This window comes from Harmonia axyridis, chromosome 2 (genome assembly GCF_914767665.1).
Source record: "Harmonia axyridis chromosome 2, icHarAxyr1.1, whole genome shotgun sequence".
Taxonomy (NCBI): domain Eukaryota; kingdom Metazoa; phylum Arthropoda; class Insecta; order Coleoptera; family Coccinellidae; genus Harmonia; species Harmonia axyridis.
In genome coordinates, this window is record NC_059502.1 from 61,853,608 (window position 1) to 61,876,865 (window position 23,258).

Below are 23,258 nucleotides of genomic sequence, written 5' to 3' on the forward strand. Positions count from 1 at the left end.
CACGGCTTTTTGTTTCCATGTCGTACACTTCCTGTCCTGTTAAGCCCAGGACGCTTGGTCACTTTGTATAATGCAATAATGGCAGAGCGTGAATCACTCCCCTAGAATTAGCGATAAACCGTCACGAATATAGCACGAGACTTCAATTTTCACCCAATTTTATTACACGGATGTCTGGGCTCGTCAGGTAGGATTTCGCTTGGGGTTGAAAACCCCGGAAATCGTCCATTTTGCCATATCGGCATATCTTCTCCGAGTGGATCTGTGAGTGCATACATCTCCTGGGGGATTTTGAGAGTCTATTAGTAAAACCATTTCCCCCTGTATATCTTATTTTGATGTATTCATTACTGGATTAACGAATGAAAATTTTCATCGGATGTTGAAATCGATTTGACATTGAACTTGATGAATTCGGAAGGATATTTGAAAAAATATGTTTCATGATATAAAACATGTTCTTTCAGGAAGGCATGCTCTTGGTTATAAAATGCTTTGATTTTGTCGATTCTTGGCGATGTTATAATAGTATGGGGTGGTATGAATAACAAATATCTGAAAAAATTCAGTGGTAAAAAATCAATTATGAAAATCATTAAGGTAGTAGGAAAAATGTATTCATTCAATTTGTTCTTTACAGTTACTGAAAAAATAACAACAATCAACTTTACACCCAGGAGATTCTATTATATCAAAATATGAAAAAATATTGTCCAGCATGCTTTCTTAAAAAAACAAGTACAAAAAGGAAACAATGTATTCTCGAAATCTAACAAACGAAAAACAATCTAACAATTTAAAACTTAAATAAAAGAAAGACATTCAATTCGAGAAGTAAGAAACGGAAATAATTTGAATATACATTGTACTGATCTAGTAAAGGTTTACAACAGTATTATAGAACAGATGAATTTTTGATGTTTTATTTAGAGCAGAAGAATGAAAGATTCAGGAAGAATTTCATCTTTCAATTTTTACAGAGAGTGTGGTATGCATCTTAAAATAAATATTCATTATATCTTTGAGAGCGGTAATTATTCTAGAGTACATAGGCGTACACCTTTGCTTCCGCCGTTTTTTCCGAAATTCGAAGCTTTATTGTGAAAAACTGGTTATACTTTTATTATTCAAAGTATTGTCCATCGCTGAATACTATTTTCTCCTATCTTTCGGGCAGCGTAAGAATCACACGTTGAAAAAACTGGTCATATTTTGAAGCGATCCACGAATCGATCCAATTTTTTACTTCTTCATAAGATCGGTGTGCTGGTCAGCCAAGCCGTGTGTCATTGATCAGAACAAGTGATAATCCGAGAAAGCAACGTCTGAACGGCGGGGTGGGGTAGGACTTTCCATTTCAACGTTTCCAAGTATATCTTGGTTTATTTCGTAACATGGAGTCGAGCATTGTCATGCTGTAAAATGACTTTATCGTGTCTCTCATTGTATTGAGGCCGTTTGTTTTTCAATGCTCGGCTCAAAATACTGAGCATGACTTTGAAATCGTGTATATTCGATTTATCCGTCGACGTGGGAGCACGGCCGGAATATCCCCATGATGTTCTGCTCTTGGTATTATTGTAATGAACCCATTTTTCGTTTCCAGTCACAATTTGATGCAGAAATCTCTTCTGTCTTTGCCTTGCAAGTAGCTGTTCATGAGCAAACAGACGCCGTCAACAACTCTCGGCTTCAACTCGTACGGCACCCAATTTCCTTATTTCTAAATCATTCCCATGACTTTCAGGCGTTTTGAAATGGCTTGTTGCGTTACACCCAATGGTCCTGCCAATTCTTGTTGCATTTGACAAAGAGCTTGACCAAGTTATGCTTCCAATTCTGCACCTTTAAAAACCTTCTCTGTTCCACCTGATCTTCGGCGTCAAAATAATTTTTTAAAGCGTTGAACCCACTCTTAGCACGTTCTTACACTTATAGCGGCTTTATCATATGTATTTGAGAGCATTCGATGAGCTCAGCCGCAGATTTCTTTATATTGAAGCAGAAAATTAAATGACGAGAATTGGGCTGCTAAGCTGACATATTTAATCGAGAATAATAACTTCATGATGCAGATACAAATCAACTAATATTTCGATGGCGTTATGTTTACAAATACTTTCGCTCATCGTATGACATCTACTATCTCTTTATCTCGACTACCACTTACCGCTACAGCCTTCTATTGCAAAACGGCGGAAACGGAGCTTTGTACAAAAAAAAATAATTGATACAAGAAGAAGAACACCTGCTATCAGATGTAGAAGAGACAGCGTTGGAAGCAGAAAGTTTTTTGTTGTTCCTAAAAGGATGATGTATGAAACGTTTTACTTTAAGAATAAAAAAAATATTACTTCATCTACCCTTGCGGTTAAAGTGATACTTCATCTAATCAAAAGAGTTGCTATAACAACATTTAAGAATTAGCTATAAAATTAAAGAAATAATCCCAAATTCCTCATAGTAAAAACCGCAAGAATCAAATATTTGTTCCCATTTTTATTTTCAAACCTGCGCCACCCAGTATAATCGAATTCATGTCGATGATCTCATAGTGAATACTCTAGAAACATGCACCGGCCTAGACCACAACTAATATTTCTTGTTGGCGACATCAAAACCGGGCAATAAAACAACCAACTCCAATTTATCGATTTGCATAAACTCACTTTACTGGCCTCGGCCCATGAAATTCAAGAATTTCGAAAGGTGTCAGGTCGCGTATACTTCCGGATGTTGGTATGCTACCGAAACATACCGGGGATGTTATGAGCGTTCGCTACGGTCGGCAATGCAGCGTAAAACGCTTGCAATGTACATTTGCGCTTTCGTTTCGACGTTCATTTCGTTGCTGCCACATAGGCATTGATACGGTTTCGGTTTGAAGCACGATAATATTCCTTTATGCGCTCTCTTACTGTTCTACGTTCGGGTGCTCTTTTCGTTTCGTGCGCGAAATTTGAAAACATATTTCGCCATATTTGAAAAATTATTTCTGTTCCAGTTATATGCATTAAATACATATTCGAAATTCAGTATCAGGATTTTCGAAGAGTATTTTCAGGTTAAAATAAGACTTTTTTTTCATGAACATGTGCCAGCAAAAGCTTCGTTAACGAACTATAGAGTTTTAAAGTTTCAAGTTTTTTTTTCTCATAGCTCTCTCAGTTTTTGAGATATTAAGATCGAATTTGAAATTGAGTATCTTCATGTTTTTTTGAGGAAACTTGTTAATAGGTTGTGTTCTTATTGTGATTTTTTTTTTCAAATGTGAAAATCTGACATTTCGGTAGTAATATCAATGCATTTTTCTAGCCAATCATGAGTGATTTTTCTGATAAAACTGCTTACCCATCGATAATACCTTGTTTGCATTGAAACGTCAAAATTTCACTTTGAATTTGAATAGATAATTTTGTATTTTTAACACTCAATTAATAATTTTATCTGTCGCTTTGTTTTCATATGATATTTTTGCCAAATCAACAATTTTTGTGGGAAAGAAAAAATTATCGATAAATTTCGAAGCACTCGTGGTATTATCTTTGAAAATCGGATTTTGGTCAAAAAATTCAATTGAATAGTAGTAGGGTAGTTTTTGTGACTGAACTAAATGTTCGAATGCAATCGCAAACAAACGATAGAATTGAAAAGATTCCACCGCAACAATAGTTGTTTATGCAACAAGTGCAAAAAGTGAATGTTTATTGCACTCGACGTAAAATTGTATTGCACAACACGTCGAGTGCAATAAACAAATTTTGCACGAGTTGCATACAACATTTTTTCTACGTTCATGTAAATTGCAAAAACTGATATATTGAGGTGCGGCACTAGGTGTAGGACAATGAAAAGCGCAACTTGAATACTTTATTATTAATATCGATTTGCATTCAAACAGGAACTAATACGTTACGAACAATTTAACTCAAACTTTATTTTTACCCTCAATGTTGGAAGTGAATGAACAATTGGTGCAATTTTCAATATGAATATTCCGTAGTGAAGTACTTTTCAAATCCACTTCTTGATTTGTTACTGCTGTAAACGTACTAGTACTTGGTAACTGTACATAATTATTTCCTTCAGGCTGAAATATTTGTTTTGCAACACTGAGTTTGTTTGCATGTGATTGAAGTAGTATGACAGATGAGTGCAATAAAAATTTTATTGCACTAGTGCAATAAAGAAATTCTTTTTTCACTAAATATAGTTCAATAAAGTTCTGGTTTTTGCATGAATGTAGAAAAATTACGAAAATACAGAGTTGAGGACTGGAGCTTTTGAGCTTTCGTCAATTAGGAGCCAATAGTGTCACTCGATACCTCATAATTGTCTCAAGAATGAGCAAGCACTCAAAAGCTCTTTGCTTCACGTCAATGTTCTCATCGTTTTTTAATATTTCGTTTAGTTCCGTGAACGAGCGCTCAAAAATGGGAAGAGCCCTGACGTGAAGTCCATTTTTCCAGAAATTTTGCATAAACGAATTCAAATACTAAATTATCTAAAAAATTGACATGCCCTGGAAACAGGATGAATCTGTCAACACTGACATTTCATGAATTATTTTTACAATTATCAAGAGGAAGCGGAGAAGGGTATGAAAAAATGCATCCTTCGAAGGATATGTTTCTATTCTTTTGATATATGCCATTTATAATATCTACAGGGTGTCCCGTAAAGACCACGTCAAACCGAAGGAGAATGTAGATCAAAGGATAACCCACCTGCTATGACAAAATTCCCATTATAAAAGTCTTACCGTTTTCGAGATATTTTTTTTTTTTTAAATAATTAATTTTTGCCCTTTTCAATAGTTTTGTCCTTACGGTTGGTACAATTTTACATCTTTTTGGTTGATTTTTTCAGTAAAATATTGCTGAAGAATGATTTCAACGTTTACATTAAAAACATCCTCCGAACATTTCAAAGGGGGGCTATGAGAAATATTTTTATTGGAAATTTTGGTAGTGGATTATTTTGTTCATGAAGTTTAGCCCATCGTAGTGGAAAAATAATGTACCGATCTACTGCTGCACATTACACCATTAAATTGTCTATTTTATAGTGTTTTCGAAGAGGTATCACAAAAGTCATTTGTTTTTCAAAGAAAAAAGATATGGCTGTATTTTTCCAAATGGGTACGTTTCTGACAAAATCAAGTTTGTCAATTCTGTAAAGAAATCTTCGATGTTGCATTACTTAGTGAACAATGGCAATTGTTAACGTGCGAAAATATTACTCGCATAATTATTCACCTCAACGAAATTCAATTTTGCCGACAAATTTTGCGAAAACATCATGCAGATCCAGATTTTTTTAATAAGATCATTAGGAGTGACAAGTCTTCCTGTACCAAGGATGGATACATGAATCTCCACAATTTGCATGGCTGGAATATCATAAATCCACACGAGGTGAGAGAAGATAGATCACAATATCGATTCAAGATCAATTTATGGACTGGAATATTTAATGGTGCAATTTTGGGCCCGATCAAACTGCCGCCATCACTGAACGCAAACAATTATTTGGAATTTTCAACCAACCAGCTGCCCATTTCATAGGAAGATGTGCCACTGGCGCTGCGACGTAGTCTGTGGTTTCAACATGATGGATGCCCAACACATTACGGACTCGAAGTTACGGCTCATTTAAATAGAACTTATCCTCACCGGTGGATTGGAAGAGAAGGTGAAATTTTGTGTCCTCCTCGTTCACCTGACCTAAATCCTATGGACTTTTACTATTCGGGCTGCGTATACTTTGTCTTTTAGGCAGCCCCAATATTAAAAGTCCAGAGGATTTAGGTCTTCATGTACCCATCCTTGGTACAGGGAGACTCTTCGCTCCAAATGATCTTATTGAAATAATCTGGATCTGAATGATGTTTTCGCGAAATTTGCCGGCAAAATTGAGTTTCGTTGAGGTGAATAATTATGCGAGTAATATTTTCGCACGTGCCATTGTTCACTAAGTAATGCAATATCGAAGATTTCTTAACAGAATTGACAAACTTGATGTTGTCAGAAACGTACCCATTTGGATAAAAACAGCCATATCTTTTTTCTTTGAATAACAAATGACTTGTGTGATACCTTTTTGAAATCACTATAAAATAGACAATTCATTCGTGTAATGTGCAGCAGTAGCTCGGTACATTTTTTTTCCACTACGATGAGCTAAACTTCATGAACAAAATAATCCACTACCAAAATTTCCAATAAAAATATTTCTCATAGCCCCCCTTTGAAATGTTCGGAGGATGTTTTTAATGTAAACGTTAAAATCATTCTTCAGCAATATTTTACTGAAAAAATTAACCAAAAAAATGTAAAATTGTACCAACCGTAAGGACAAAACTATTGAAAGGGGCAAAAATTAATTATTTAAAAAAAAAATACCTCGAAAACGGTAAGACTCTTATAATGGGAATTTTGTCATAGCAGGTGGGTTATCCTTTGATCTACATTCTCCCTCGGTTTGAAGTGGTCTTTACGGGACACCCTGTATATTTATTATTCCATAAGGAATACGAGCTTGTGTAATTTTAAAATCTTGAGTTTTTATGAACTTGATTTGTCCAAGCTCATGATCTTCTGGTAAACACCTTGTACATTTTCGGTAAAAACGGCAAACAATCTCATAATACATCGTATTTGTTGAATCGAAAATGAAAATGATTTTTTCGAAAAAAATTTTTCTTCAGAAATATTCAAAAAAATGTGAGTCCTCGTCGCCACCATTATTTCCATAAGAATCCCATTAATTCATGAACCGTTTTGAGTTCTCACCCAATGTATGGCTCATTGCTGAAATTATCATCCAACGAGTATTTTAGGGAGAAAGATCATTGTATCAAACCCCAACATGCAAGTTTTCAGCACAAAATTATTATTAGTTTTCCATAAACGTCTAATAGTCCATCGCGGTGAAACATCCTGTATATTTCAGAAAACTGAATAAAATCCACTGAAGCAAATATCTTCTACATTAGGAAACGTCGAGCATCAGAGACGGGTCTTTATAAAAGTAAATATTAGAGATTAAACAAGATCAAGCAAAAATCTATTCTAGATTGTGAGATAATTTTCTCAAGGTTCATACAGGTCAAAAACAATAAACTACAAAAAAAACTTGAAAGTACTGATCATTCATACGCTATTTGTGTCATTGGAGACCACAGAACAGCACTTCAGATTTCACGACAGTACTTTCCAAATTTTTATCTAATATGTCCTAAATATAAATAGAAATTTTCTAATTTTCGATAATCAACTTTTGTAAAATTGAACGTATTATGTAGGGAAACGTGTGTTCAGTTCAACTGATAATAGCAATACTGTAACACCCTTCTAAATACTAATTAACTTGTTCAATGACAAACAAAGAGTAGTGAAATAATTTCCCGATCTGTTCCAACTATAAAAACTTCAAATAAACCTCAACTCATAATCCAGAACTAATGAGTCGAGCAGCATTTATACGGAGTCATAGAACTAAAGGCAATTATATTCGCGGCAACGAATGATTTGAATGTCCCAACCAGATCCATCGATAAAAACTGGCGCACTGGACAAGTGCAGTCAATCGAACGGAAAACTTCAATGGGATCAAACAATTTGGCGGTCACGAGATATACCCCGTACTAATGGCATCGGTAAAACAAATTCAATAAGCGATATCGACAAGGCTGAAAGTTTAAGAAGCAGAAAGAATCGGAATTCAATTAGAGGTGATTTTCTGAGTGCAGAGGTCCTCTCAAAGACCTGCCCTTATTGAAAGACCTCGACTTTATTTGACTCGGTCTTTCCATTTCTCGTTGTATTGGAGATGGAATTCGCTGTTGAAAATATTTCATTGAAATTGTCCGAACGTGGAGTTGAGGTTTTTTTGAATTCTCTGTTTAGAATTCGACGATGTGATGGTGTATATGGAGTTCGATGGTTTATGGTGTAGTTTTCAACATTTCGGATTGATCGAATAAATGATATATCAATTCAGGCAATAATTACTAACCGCAGTGTAGCTGCTACGAGTATAACATCAACTTCGTTAACGTCATGAATTTAAGAATCTGCTGTAAGAAGTCTCTACTTCAGAATGTTGTAAATACTTCAGTTTTTTTGCAATCAAAAACCACAAAGTTGACACATTATGCATTATACTCATAAATATCTAGATATCGCCTCATAGTTCTGTTTACGAGTTATTGACGCTAAAGAAACAGATGCACTCATGAGCCTTGTCAGCGATTGCTATGCTAAACATTGCCGAATTTTATTGCCTATTTGGGGCGGCTTCTGAATTGTTTTTATTTTCAATTTTCCAATCGGAATGTTGATTCCCCAGAATAGAATGCAAAATATACGAGAAACGAATCCATTTCACCAATTTGAACGAAGCCTTCTTAAGGAATATGAAACGTTTTTCATATTCCTTTATATTATAATATTTTTTGATCCTGTTGTATGTGCAAAGTAAGTGTTCTCATATTCTGAATTTTTTGATTCGCCTTTGAATTAAAGTACAAGAAATTTGGTCAAAGATGGTAAGCTCTATACCTACAGTGCTTTATTTTTCATTTTTCTGTCCTGGAAAGACCTACGGTTGAAGCATCGAGCATCGTTCGGTGAATAGACTCAATAGAAACGATCATGCTCACTTATTCCACTGTTCCCAAAGAAATATAATTATTTCAATTTGAAATTTTCTATGCAAAAATGACACCATCTCATCAGCTCAAACTTACTGATGATGAATTCTTGCTCAAATTGAATTCTGTTTGTTTGGTTGTGAATAATATAATAAAGAATTGTTGATTAGGATTTCTCAAGCTAGGTTTGGGCTCTAAAAACTTCATACATTGAAGAATTATGAAATTTCATTATTTATTAGCACATCTTCTATCTCTGTTCTATTTCATTGCAACACAGAGAATATTTTTTAACATCAACCTTATCTGTTTGACACATTTTTGATTGTGTTATATCCTTTTGAAAAACATTTTTTGTTGGGCTACTAACTTGGCTGAAAGATTCGATTTCAAACCAAATCCTTATCGTATTTTGAAAAACACTATTCAACCCGATGATTATGTAATTCAAATATATTTCTAAATCGAAAATTCATTAGGGCAAACTATAATTTAATGTAATGGTTTGAAATCTACTAGCAACAAAATCAATTTTCGTAAACAAAAGATGAACTACATGAATAATGCATTAGAAATATGGGGTATTATTTTCGGAATCTATGAATTTCCAAGAATTTTTCTCTACCTCACCGCAAACACTGTAATCGACTTCACATCCCACGGATTGTTATCTTCGATGTAGGAAACCCAGGAGGAATGAAACACTGATTCTTTGCACGCAAGCCTTCTGAATAGATAACGACATGATTCACCTCTTTAATATCTTCCGCGTTTACACACTTACTTCTGAAAAATGCACGAGAAATTTCGTCACAAATTAGACTAATCTGCTATGCATTATTGAAAATTCGTACCGTTAATGTATTAATTTTTAAATCGAATCAGCTCACTCAATTATTTATTGACATAGAATTTGTTTTCATGAGGAAGGTATAATTGCAGTTTATTTTATATTCATATTTCACCAGATCAAATAAAAACATTTCGATATTTAACGAATGTTATTTTTATATTAATTGAATATCATGAAACCTGTCAATATTTTGGCACTGTGCATTCATTGTTGATTTTTCCGACACCAGCAAAAAATTAGTCTTTGGCAACCAGAAAACAAGCCATCACTATGGTTATCGACCGGTCGTTCCACACATCGTAAGTGCTAGTTTTCCACCATGGTTACCTGAAAACTGCAAAATATCTGCAGCTGTTACATAACAAGAATATTATTCTGAGAGTTCGACAGCTACCAATAAATTTCTACAAATTACACGATCAAATGGCCTCCCAGAATCATATCCGAATGATTTTTTTCTTTGGGGATATCTGAAAAATTTGGTTTATGGCAAGAAATTGATAGAGCGAAGAATATTTAATGAATTAAGATTCAAAATAATCTAATCAGGTGACAAAATAGCAACTATGAAAAATTTGCTCAGAGATATGAGATAATTTCGTTTTAACAGATTCGGCTAATGTTCAACTCAACAAGGTGGATCATTTGAACATTTAATTCCAATTTGTAGGCCCTCGACTCTGCATTTCTCAGAATTTGGTTTTGTTTTCCCTTATATTTCTTACTTTCGTGGAATTTATTTCAAATCACTTATTTTCACTGAGAAAATCATTTGTGTCATTCATTGTTGCAACTGAATGGAATAAAAATGTCCTATTCATTTTCATGGCCTTGAAACCATAGATCCGCAGGATGCGATAATCAGTTCACGGAAATAATGAGGATTTTCGTTTCAATTTGTGTTGGATCGATCACTCTGCTGAAGTGTCGGGAGGTTGGGGTCTAAGATTAGGCCGATGTTCTCCAGGACATGTCAAAACATCAGGTAAAATAAACTAATCAAGTTGTCACCGCCTTTTAGACGTGGTGTGTACCTGGTGCAGATATAGGTGTCTATTGAATCATTTTGTCTTCATAATATACACTGTGTCCGTAAAGTATGGAGCAAATTCATTTTCAGCTAAACAGACCATATTAAGAAATAACCCTGAAACACGTCGATTTTTTATTTTTATTTACCGTATTTTAAAATAATAATCTAATATACATGTTGATTACTTTCGAGTAATGACGTCACCTTCATTTTTTTAAATGGAACACCCCAATTTGTCTCAATTTTCCGATTACTCTAGCTGAGTTGATTCCAAAAATGTATGACATGTTGATTCCAATTGGTATAAGGTGGACAAAAATACAATAGTTTTGTGTGTGCTCATAAAGTAACGCGTAATATTCTTTATTAGTTAAATTAACAATATTATCAAAAATACTATCTGAAAATGTAACAAACTACTGGGTGTTACATTCAAACCAATTGCCGCTAGACAATAAGTATTTTTGATAATATTGTTAATTTAACTAATAAATAATGTTATGCCTTACTTCATGAGCACACACAAAACTATTATATTTTTGTCCACCCTGTACGAATTGGAATCAACAAGTGATACATTTTTCGAATCAGCTCAGCTAAAGTAATTGGAGAATTGAAACAAAATGGGGGTGTTCCATTTAAAAAAAAATGACGGTGACGTCATTACTCGAAAGTAATTCACCCTGTATATTAGATTTTAAAATACGGTAAATTAAATTCAAAAATCGACGTGTTTCACGATTATTCGTTTGAATGGTCTGTTTAGCTAAAAATGAATTTGTTCCATACTTTATACGGACACAGTGTATAATGGTCTACCACGGTCGGAGAGTGACTAATATTCGACTATCAAGAATCAAGCCGCAGAAGCCCAGGACACCAGCGTGATCATCCCCACTCAGCCATTGAAGGAAAACGCCCATTTATACGATATCAACTCAGATGTTTTGATTGTTGCACTGGACCTTTAGTGTTCTCTGGAATAACGTTGAATAACCTATCTTTCCAAATGTATTTGCTGAAAATGTATATTTAGGCATACACTTGTGTGGCCCCATCGACGCAATTCGCATGAATAACGAGCGCTCAGAAGCTCCTGTCGTCATGTTAGTGCTTTGCTCCATTATTATATGGGAGATGCCGACGAAACCACGATTTGGTGTGACAGTTATTTCAGGAATTGTATAATTATCCAGCAATATCTTGTGTTATATTTGCCAAATGTAAGCGGTTAAATCGTCGGTAATTATTTCATATAACCCTATGAGTTCTGATAATAAATGTAGCATTTTGATTTTCGATCATGAGTTGAAATATCTTCAGCATGTGTAATAATGGTTCAATCTCTATACCTCTTACTCCGACCATCCGATGAACTCATCTCATGTCTGAAACACTCAACCGATTAAAACGCCCTATTTCCATGAAACCAGCGATACGTTTCAATAAGTTACCTCTAAATTTCTACTAGTCATCCCTCGTCTCTTTCACGAAGCTATTATTTTTGATTAATGTAACTCAATTCACATTGATAGCGTCGTAATGTATTTGTTATCAAGTTAGTGGGTTTCATTACTTCCGTTTTATCGCCATGCGAGTATTCGGTAATGAATGCTGTTGGCTAAAATTACTCCACTTGCCCAATAATAAAGTTAATTATTACTCTGTGTTTGTGGTATTAAAAGTCTCGTTTATTGTTTTGCAAACTGGGGAGTATTACCTTGTGGATGTTGTTAGGTTCTTTTTTTTTTGGGTTGTCAATATTACATGCCGAGACCGTTTAGGACCAATAAGTATCACATAATAATACCTTCATTAATACAGGATGTCTGCAGGGTGGTGCCAAGGGATAATTTTTTTTTTAAATTGGATATTTTCAATTTCATCAACATTATCATTTGAATGTATTGGTGAATGGTCTTCAGTTATTCAGGCCAAATATTGGTAATTTGGGAATTATGGCTTGAAAAGATATGTGAGCTATGGCTGTTGGACCTAAACTGAGGATCTCTAAAGCCCTGGGAAGTGAGCCCTCGATTCTACAGACCGAGATAATTGCTGTTTATGTATGCGCCCAGGAGTGTCTCAAAATGAACCTCAAGGGGGCGCATATCTACATCCCCACGGACAGCCAAACCACGCTGAGATCCCTGGAATCGTGTTGTCAGGGGTCTTTGCTGACTTGGGAGTGCCGTTACACCATAAAGCAACTGGCCAGAGAAAATAAGTGGACTCTACTATGGGTACCAGGGCACTGTGGGGTTGAAGGAAATGAAAGAGCGGATGAACTTGCAAAAAGTACATCAAAGTTAAGACCTGCTGGACCTGAGCCTTTCTGTGGGATAGGAAAAGACCAATACAAAGCTGCGGTCCAGCTATGCGAGTTGAACAGTAGAACAATCCACTGAACTAACACTCCTAGACTTGCTCAGGCAAAGAAATGCGTGAAGATTTCACCTACCTACGCCAAAAAGTTCCTGAAGCTGTTGCGAGCAGAGCTTCGGGTGATGGTGGGACTGCTGACGGGGCACTGTCGGTACAAACATCATTTGTACCGTATGGGAAAGTCAGCAGACGAGATTTGCAGGCTCTGTGGATCGAAAGCAGAAACAGCTGAACACTTGGTATGCAAGTGTCCGGAGCTGGCTGGCCTAAGAACCATTCACATGGGTAAGCCGGTCCTGGATACCAGAGAGGTAACGGCCAAGGCCCCTAAGGAGGTTGTCAATTTTATTAACGTCGTTGACGACCTCCCTGGGTTTCTATGAATGAGTAGGGTAGTGAACAAAAGATCTTCATGGTCGCAGTTCCCGGAAGGCTTACCGAACCAAAATGACCCCAGTTCAAATAATAATAATAATGGCTGTTGGAAACAGCAACTATACCAAATTGTTATGATTTTCTTTTAATCTATATAATAATAATTGAAATACAGTGAATCAAAAGACAAATCAATCGAATTCTTACATTCTAAATAACATAACTATTTTCATCTCAATCGCCGTTTTTCCAATATATAGCCTCTTCTCAATTCCATCAATACACTTTTACCATCCACGTCATCCAAAATCTGCGCTAAACTTCGGTATTCTGCCTGTTTGGAGGCTTGCAGTTGGTTCATTCTCTCCGATACTTCTTTTTCCAACTTGAAAATATACTTCGCGTCCATCACATCCATAGAAAATGTCTCGGTAATCTCTGCAGCAACAACGCTAACAATACTGGGTTCTTGAAGCGAACCGAAAAAGTCTCCGTCTTCATGATGGGTAAGTTCTTGTCCATTGGACCAATACACTGCCACTGTACCATGCGAAATGAAGTACATCTTGAACGGAGGATCGCCCTGTTTGATTATAACATCATTCTGTAGATACACCTCCAATTTGAAATTAGCTATAAGTCCACCCACCACACTCTTGGATAAACCTTGAAGCGCCATCACCTTTTCAATTATTTGTCTACAATTGAAAAGCAAGATCTCATATTGGAGATGTTCCGAGAGGGTGCTCAGAATGGCTTCTTGATCGAAGAATTTTTTTTGGAATTTGTATTCATAGTAGGATTTGAGTCTTTTATGTAGATTCTCTGGTAATTTCTTAACCCTGCTATATGTCTCCAATTGATACACCAACTCATCATACTTGCTATCTGCTATGTTGATAGAACCGAAGATCTGAAGAAAGGTTGCAGCAAAATATATACAGTAAGCAAAGCCAGATACTACACAGAGAGATGCCATGACTCTTTCTAAAGGCAATATAAAATGTTGATTGGCTTCACTTGCGCCATAAAAATGACTGGTTGCAGTCAGTAGACAAATTAGGTATCTATATGCCATACTGATGCCAGCTCCTTCTTTGTACAGTTGTGCCTTATTAAGCCACGAGTCTTCGGAAAGATTCACGTGACCATTGCTGTACAGTATGGGAAAACCGTGAAAGGTACAAGCCCACCAATGTATCAGATATATTGTCTTCAAGAAGATCTTTACCCACTTGATTGCAGATTCTCTCATGCTCATTTCTAGGAAAAGGTCTCTCATATAATCACTCATAGTATTCAAACGGACAATTCTGATTAATTTAATCATTCCAATGAAGTCGAATCGTGAATTCAACTTTATCAATCCCAACATCAAAAATATATGGTAGTAGGGTAAGCATGAAAATAAATCGACGAAAAAGTATGTTCGCAGATATCTACGTCTGATCTGTTTCGGTTCCAACACTATTTCCTTGGTTATGGGCACGTAGAAACCGACGAAAAATTCCAAGATGATGTTGATGAATATGAGTAAATCAATGAACATCTGCATAGGGAGCGTTATCGGAGTTAGATAAGCTGAGTAGTGAAAACTGACGTTGTAAGGATCCATGGCGAAAGATATCATCCACAGAATGCACATGAAATGCTCTCTGTAAATGGCGAATATACTGAAGGGATGTATTATGAAAATATGTGTCCCACGAGCATGCCTTGCTCTTTCTCCTATTATGGCAGCGTGACTGCGAAAAACTTGTTTTGTCTTGCGATGGTGCATGCTCAGTATCATGTACTTCCTTATCTGTCTGCTCCATTTTGCCAAAGTAGCTGCATGGGTTGGTAAGCCTGGTAGATAACTTTCAGACCCTCGTGCCAAATCGCAGTCATGGTAATTTCTTAAGACGGATATGGATTGTGATTTCGACATATCGAGAGCTAATTGGACATTCGATCTGAGATGGACCTGTCACTGAGACGTTTTGATTATTCCCCTAGTTACAGGAACTATGGAGTTGATTATTGATTTCGCTGGAAGGGATCATAGAGTGCAGTTCAATTTATAGATCCCATGAACAGTAAAAATTCAAGAAGCAGTAACATGGAATCTCACCTAAAACCTTCTGACCTCTATTTCTTTGAAATTATTCTTAGATTTATACTACATTCAAATTCAAACTTACAGAATTTTTATTAGACGAAAGTTCATTTTGAAGGAGTGAATAAAAACAATATTTTACTACTAAATGAACTTTCGTTAAGTAACGACCGGAAAAATCAAACATAAACAAGAGTTCTCAATTGATACTCATTAGGTAGGTTTCATAAAACTTTGATCTTGGTGATTTATTCAATTTAAGTTCATTTTTGACAATTCTATAAATTTAAAACTAACCGGTGTTTTTTTCGAGGTATATAACTTTAAGTTTGCATTTCTGTTCGAGATGGCGACCGATTTAACAGCTGTTGAGTGATTTATTCTCAGTTTGGTTTGGCAATTCATCATGAATAGACTCAAGCCTGAACAACGCTTGCAAATAATGCAATTTCATTTCGAAAATAATGGTTCTGTGCGGAATACGTATCGCGCACTACGTCCATTTCATTTTGTTTAGCGATGGAGCGCACTTCTGGTTGAAAGGCTACGTCAACAAACAAAACTGCCGCATTTGGAGTGAAGCTAATCCTCAAGTGTATATCGAAACACCGTTACATCCAGAAAAACTGACTGTTTGGTTCGCTTTATGGGCTGGTGGAATCATTGGTCTGTACTTCTTCATAAACGATGATGGCCAGAACGTTACAGTCAATGGTGATCGGTATAGAGCCATGATTACAAACTTTTTCATTCCTGAATTGAACAACCATGATGTCCAGGAGCTGTGGTTCCAACAAGGCGGCGCAACAATCGATTTATTGAAAGACACGTTTGGTGACCGCCTAATTTCACGTTTTGGACCTGTGAATTGGCCTCCAATATCTTGTGATTTAACACCGCTAGACTACTTTCTGTGGGGCTATGTAAAGTCATTGGTCTATGCGGATAAGCCACAAACCCTTGACAATTTGGAAGACAACATTCGCCGTGTTATTGCCGATATACGGCCACAAATGTTGGAAAAAGTCATCGAAAATTGGACGTCCAGATTGGACCACATCCGAGCCAGCCGTGGCGGTCATATACCAGAAATCATATTTAAAATGTAACGCCACAAGATTATCTTGCGGTTAAATAAAATTCATGTCAATCGAATAATCCATCGTTGTTTTATTGCAATTTAAAGTTCTATAGCTCTAAAAAAAAACACCCTTCACTATGACGTGAGGTGACAATAATTCGAAGTTTTCAACTGCTCTCATATGACAAAATTCCTAATGAAATTTGAAGGGTACCCCAAATTCCGCAAATAAGTTGACATATCACCTTCATAGCATCAAGAAAAAATTAAATGATGTGAATAATAACCCAAAAATTATTGGCATGCAGACATGACTCGAACCCCCACTCTCTATGCAACATATTTCACAGCGGGTGATTTATTATATAAATTCAGACATGAAATATTCAAATGACGGAGGATAAATGGAGACAGCAGGAATTCAATCCTTTCTTTCCCCTCTTTCCCGGAATTCGCAGTAATGACTGTAACATCCGGGAGTTCACTGAGATACCTTGTTTATAAATGCTCTATTCCAACTTCTCACGAAACGCCCATGTCGACATGAATGTGGTTGGAGTGACAATAAATCAATTCGTCTTAATCTAGGATTCCATATGTCACCCTGAGTTTGACTATGGGATAATTGTTTATTTATGCGAGGACATAGTTGCCCTTGGGAACACTCACGACATAATTCTATGGATCTGGATTTGAGGAATTGAAAGATATTAATTTATTATTACTTTTTCGACCTTGCTTTGCTTTGCTCAAAGCAAGGGACGGACGAGGTTGGAACTATCAAATTTGACATGAAGCGCGCGGAAATGAAGACATATCTTTGATACGATCTTTCACTCAATTCGCGAGTTTCCCCACAAAGAACGCAATTCTTATGTCCATAGTGAATCAGCGTTTCATATCAACTCAAAATAAATCGAAAAAAAAATACCTAAATATATCAGAAATTCAGAAATAAAACAAGCGCGCCAAACGACGTGGAACAACCGATGACACTAGGAGAGCAAAAGTTGCCAAACCTTGGATTTCAGAAGGTGGATACTGAAAATAATCAATATTCTGCTTATTATAAATTCGACAATTCGGAAAAATATCGGATTCCAAATATTCAAATTTGCATATTCAATCAGGAATCACTCAAATAAATAAATTTCATTCAATGAAATATACGTTCATAACGATATAGTAAAATTGTGGATTTGAAGATATATCACAATCCGACAACGTAATCTAACCATGTTGGGGTCATATAAAAACGAGTATAAAAATTGGGTATACTCCCTCTATCTATGTCTATTACTCTATGGTCGAGATGAAATAAAAGTATGTGAGGTCGACGAAAAAATGTAATATGCACCTCGGCGAAAAATTTTCTATGGTCTCGCCTGCTTGCTAGACTCGGCTATCAATTTGCAGACTCGACTATAATAGACAGTTTTTCGTCCTTGGTTCATAAATGACTATTTCAAACCACTATAGAGGGTGATTCAAAATTCAATATCAAGTTTTCAGGATAGGTTTTTTTCAAGTTAGTTCAAGAGCGTTAAAATTTCAAGATTCTTGAGGTTTTTCTTCGTAGCTTCTTTAGTTTTTGATAATAAGATCAAATTCAAAATATGGATTCGATTGGTTTCTTATTTTTAATTAATGTTTAAGGAAATATTCAATTCAGATCAAAAACCAAATAAGCAAACTTTTTCGTTTTCATTGTGTTGTGATAATAATTATAGGTAAAATAAAACGAAGTAATTTCCACTATATTATTTAATTGTTAGCAAGCTACATTTCTGAACTGATAAGAGTACAAAGCTTTGAGTCTAACATACCCTAAGGTAAATTATGGTATTGATAGTAAATTTTTTTCGTTAACTTATGTTAATAATATTTCTGAAAAGATTGCTAAATACCTGAAAACAAAATTCAATTACACAATATCCTTCAAAACAAGTAACAACTTAGAGATGTTCATTAAAAACAATAAAGACAAAACAGATAAAGAAACTAAATCCGGTGTCTACAAGTTAACCTGTAATGATTGCCCTATGGTTTATATTGGACAAACAGGAAGATCTTTCAATAAAAGGATAAAGGAACACCAAAAGAGTTATACATCTGATAGTTCGTTTTCAACCTACGCGAATCACTTAAAAGAATGGGACCATACCTTCAATAATAACTTTGAAATTCTTCATTTAGAAAACAAGAGCTTAAGACTAACACTCTTAGAATCCCTAGAAATAAACAGGTATAATACCCAAAATATTCTGTTGAACGAACAAACGGATGTAAACTCATCCCCTTTATTGAATTTCTTCCGATAGTTTGGAAATCCCAGGCGGTAAATTGTCCAATATAACTTTGTAATTTATACCCTTTCGAATATTTTTGTGTCAATTTTGTTCCTATATAAGATTCCGAAAACCTTTGTACTCTTATCAGTTCAGAAATGTAGCCTGATGAAGCCACAGTGTGGCGAAACAATTGTTGCTAACAATTAAATAATATAGTGGAAATTACTTCGTTTTATTTTATTTATAATGAATTTCCGCCAAGTAAGGACCGAATCCATTAAATAATTATAGGTTCCTACCTTTACCAAAAATGATTTCAACAAAAACGAAACAATGTTTTCATAATTTTCAAGAATACTCTGTTCGAATCAATTTCATGATACACGTATACACATAGCTACAACGACATAAAATGAGAAATATCTCCGCTGATATCGAATGCAAAAGCCTCCATCACTTAATTTCGAGGGAGTTACCTCATTTCCCGAGGGATCTGGTAAGGTGTACAACGGAATATAAAATATACTTAACGAGCCATATTTATGGTAAGTTTAGTAAACATTGCACCCACAAAATTGGAGTGAATCATGTAACTTCAGCCATATGCTTCGTTCAACGATCGAAATTTATATGGTCCCTTCATTTGAGTGAAGGTAGTGAGGTTAGGAAACTCATTTCAAAATATAATTCAATATGCATTTAGATTTAACTGCTGATTTAATATTTTCGAACAAATTAAACTGTTTTTTATACCATGTTTGATCCAAATGGGATCTATGTAGGCTTGGTTAATCGATCGTCTAGAGGTATGATTCGATTACCTGACCTTTCGTCTTTTTCTCCGTGACTTTGTTGGATTTGTAATAATTAAACTCTTTTCAATTATTCACATCTATTTACAAAGCCACACTTATACAGTACAAACTCAGTATTGAGAAGATCCTAATTACGTTTTAATTACAAGTTTCTCACTACGGTACTGAATTTCGTGTTTAACTCTAGATTAATTACTCGAAACGTCTTCGTTTATCACGTCTTCGTCGTACTTCAAGTTTTCGGTCGTCTCGTCTTCGATTTGTTCGCGACTCGTCTTAATCTAGTCCGCGAACCGTCTTTACGTCGTACGTCTTAAGTTGACCGACCGAACTTACTCTTACTTCGACTTAAGTTAAACTGTACCGTCTGTACCCGTCTTCGGTTTAATTTGGACTGTGCTCTCTGCCGATTGGAACTACTCTGTCTAGAACATCGACCTCCCTTCTTTTCGTTTTGGCAACACCCTTAGGGAAAAGTACCATCTCCTAGTCCAATAAGAGCTTTTGCCGTACCGCCCTCAAATACCTTCGCGGATTCCTGGAAATCGAATATTCTAGAAGGACTAGAACCTGAGAAACATATGTAACACATCTGGTACAACCGTGTTGTCTTCGAACCTTATCAACCCCGAAGAATTACACATCCTTTTTACATTATGTACAATAACAATTCGTTCCCTGTAAATCGATTGAAACTGTCATGCCCTCGACACTAAAAGAAACTAATAGGTCTCCAAGCATCCGGTTGACCATCTCAATTCGTTACAGGGAATAATAACTGGATCCTACATTTATAGAACGAGAAATATTGATTATGATCAAATCACAACTCATAACCTACAGAGCTGCAAACCTAATAAATCACCTTCGCCCCATTTGAATATTTAATGATGATTTTTGATCTACTGTTGCTATTTAAAGCATTGCTTGTTATTTTTCCTATGTTATTCTATTTGTCTTCTTCTTCTTTACACCAACGGCTCAACTGTATTCTGGTTCTTCAACATCAAACATAAATGAACTGAAAACTGGAACAGACGAAATTAGTTTACAAAATAAAGAATAATTTATTGAGATCACAAGCCACTTTATGCATAGTTAATGAAAAGCATGATTATAACGTGAGAAGTAAAAATGATATGAGAAAAAACTATGCAACAACATTTATCGGACAGAATTCTCCAATGTTTCGAGCTGTTGATGTTTTCAATTCTATTCCTGTGGAAATCACATGCAGTGGAAATATTAAAAAAATGCCATGACCACAAGAAGTTTCTTAAACTTCGTTTTAAGAAATATTGTTGGTTATGAGAGATATCATGTAAATGTAGGCTCTGATACCAGCTTTTTGCTGTTTAAGGGTCAGGAATAAAGGGATAAATAAATAAAGAAATTCCAAATAGTGCTTCTCTATCATGTACCTTGTATTCTATGCCAACTGCTGCTGATTGGAAGATAATGTCATTATTTTAAGTCCCTCGCCAAACTTATGAGGTGCAATTTTTTCTCAATACAGTCAATAAAATATTAATTTTGACTACTTTGTTCGGCAAAAAATTACTGCTGGTGTAATTAAGTTACTGGTTACAGAACCACTAATCAGAAAGAATATAATTGGAAAAATCAAAGATTTCTAGCAACAGTACTCCAAAAATCATTATAGGGTGTGCATGCAAAATAATTGTAAAATACACCACTTGGACTTTTCGGAGGACTATTTTGACTTAGCCTTTCACCCGGCTTGATTTTAACCTCTGGAAGACCCTGTATATATTCTGTATTTTTCCAGAGTGCTATTGGAGCATAAATGACGAGCACACAAAAGCTCCTTACTTCAAGTCAATGCTTCTCTCCTAATTTTTCTCCCTTAATTGTATGACTAAAGCCTTATTCCCGACAAGAAATACAATTTTCTGCTCTCTGAGCCTGAATTTGATTGAAAATACTTCCAGCTTTCCCATTTACGATTGACCACTAATTCCCTTGATGAGTAACCGTCATCATCTTCGCGCTGAAGAGCAAGCTAACCGAATTAGTCCCAACTCCACTAACTTCCAGCCTCTATAAATATTTGTTGTTTGAATGGAAAATATACTTAATGGGCTGGTTTTATGCATTACCAGACTTCCAGCCACGCTGAGCAGTGGAGGAAAAAAGCGAGAAAGAAATGTTTCCGTGCCACGGTCTCATAATTATACTCGAATTTGTGAAGCCACTTCCATCTTTACCATTTAATTGGATGATATACTGCCTTTGCTACTTCACATTTCGTAATGAACATTTCAACTCTATTCATCCAACAGGACCGAACCGAAAAATTTTCATGGAACGTTAGATGATTAGAACGTTAGAGTTGGTTGGTAACTGAAAACAGGGGAGAATTTAATATCAAGAGGGAACACCACCACGTGGCTGCTCAATTTGAAACGATATTAGAGATATTTCTTCTTAAAAATCACTGAGGTTTTCACATTATTTCTTCAAACAATAATCTACATGTGAGAAAGTAAATATTTCCAATTTGCGAATGAAGAAGGGCAAAAAAAGCGCTAACTTTTCGTTTCCCCAAAAAAAATTGTTGATATGTACTTTGCATAAAGCACTGATATATTTTCAAAATATTGTGCAACGAAGTAAGACGATAATTTCGTAGAAGTCGTCGTACAGTGTTGAACTCTACTCATTTCCTTCGAAAATAGCAAGAAGAAATGACTGTATAGCTTGGTCATTGCAGGAGCACCAGAGGGTAAACGAATGGTTACAAAAGTTTGGCTGATAGGCGATATACCAGGGGGTGGTAATCCCTCTTAAGGAGAAAAAATGAAAAAGCACTGACATCAATTAAAGGATTTTTGCAATAAAATTCATTATAATTGATGTTATTTTTTACGTACCTAATGAGTATGAAACATATATGATTTTATAATCAATTTTGTTCATTTACTCTATGTTATTTCAATGAATTTTGCCTTTTTCGGATTGAATGAAGGTTATTACTGTTAATATTAATTAGTAGATTTCTGCTAAATCGTATTTAAAAAAAATTGAAATCAATTTATCAGTTCTTATGAAATTATTTCGTAATTCAGTTCAGAATATCTTGATTATTTTTCTCTAAAAATTCTTCGATGATTTTGATTGACATTCAAATTTGGAGATCCCGAGATCATTTGCTGTATTTTCCAATTTCGCAGATTTCAAGATACAGTTCGAATTGCACGTAATTTATGAGCTTCGAGTGAAATGATTATCTAAAAATATGCTCACTTTCATATTGAAGAAAGACAACTTGGTAGCTCCTTCTTTCTTGGGGATGAAAGTAAAAAAAAATTGATAAAATAAATAAAACACTTGGCATCCTATATATTTTTATTAAAATTGTAGAACGCCCAGCCGAGTATTTAATTTCTCTTATTAATATTGAAATAATGTTTCACCAAGAGATGAGCAAGGAATCCATTTCAAAAGTAAGATGATTCGAACAAAATTCAACACGGAGTTGAAAAGTTTCATTAGATCTTGTAAAAACAAATGAATGTACCCCTACACTAATGTTAGCATTGCCCTATTAGAACAATTTTTTATTGCTTTGAGTTGCTTGTTCATAATAAATATTTAGTGAATTCGGTGTTTACCTGATGGGAATTCATATCAATATAAATAAAACACTT

The 23,258-nt window shown here is 35.3% G+C and overlaps 2 protein-coding genes across 2 annotated transcripts in view; one reads left to right on the top strand and one right to left on the bottom strand.

Moving 5' to 3' along the window:
• The window catches only part of LOC123673575, a 493,067-nt gene that overhangs the window by 35,688 nt on the left and 434,121 nt on the right, over positions 1–23,258 (top strand). The gene's annotated exons all lie outside the window — the stretch shown is intronic.
• Positions 13,452–15,273, bottom strand: LOC123673571 (potassium/sodium hyperpolarization-activated cyclic nucleotide-gated channel 3-like). The gene has a single exon (XM_045608149.1). The coding sequence runs from the start codon at positions 15,230–15,232 to the stop codon at positions 13,532–13,534; it is 1,701 nt and encodes a 566-aa protein (XP_045464105.1). The 5' UTR covers positions 15,233–15,273; the 3' UTR covers positions 13,452–13,531.

Coding starts and splice junctions, on each gene's coding strand:
- LOC123673571 (XM_045608149.1), bottom strand. CDS start 15,232: ATGTCGAAATCACAATCCATATCCGTCTTAAGAAATTACCATGACTGC.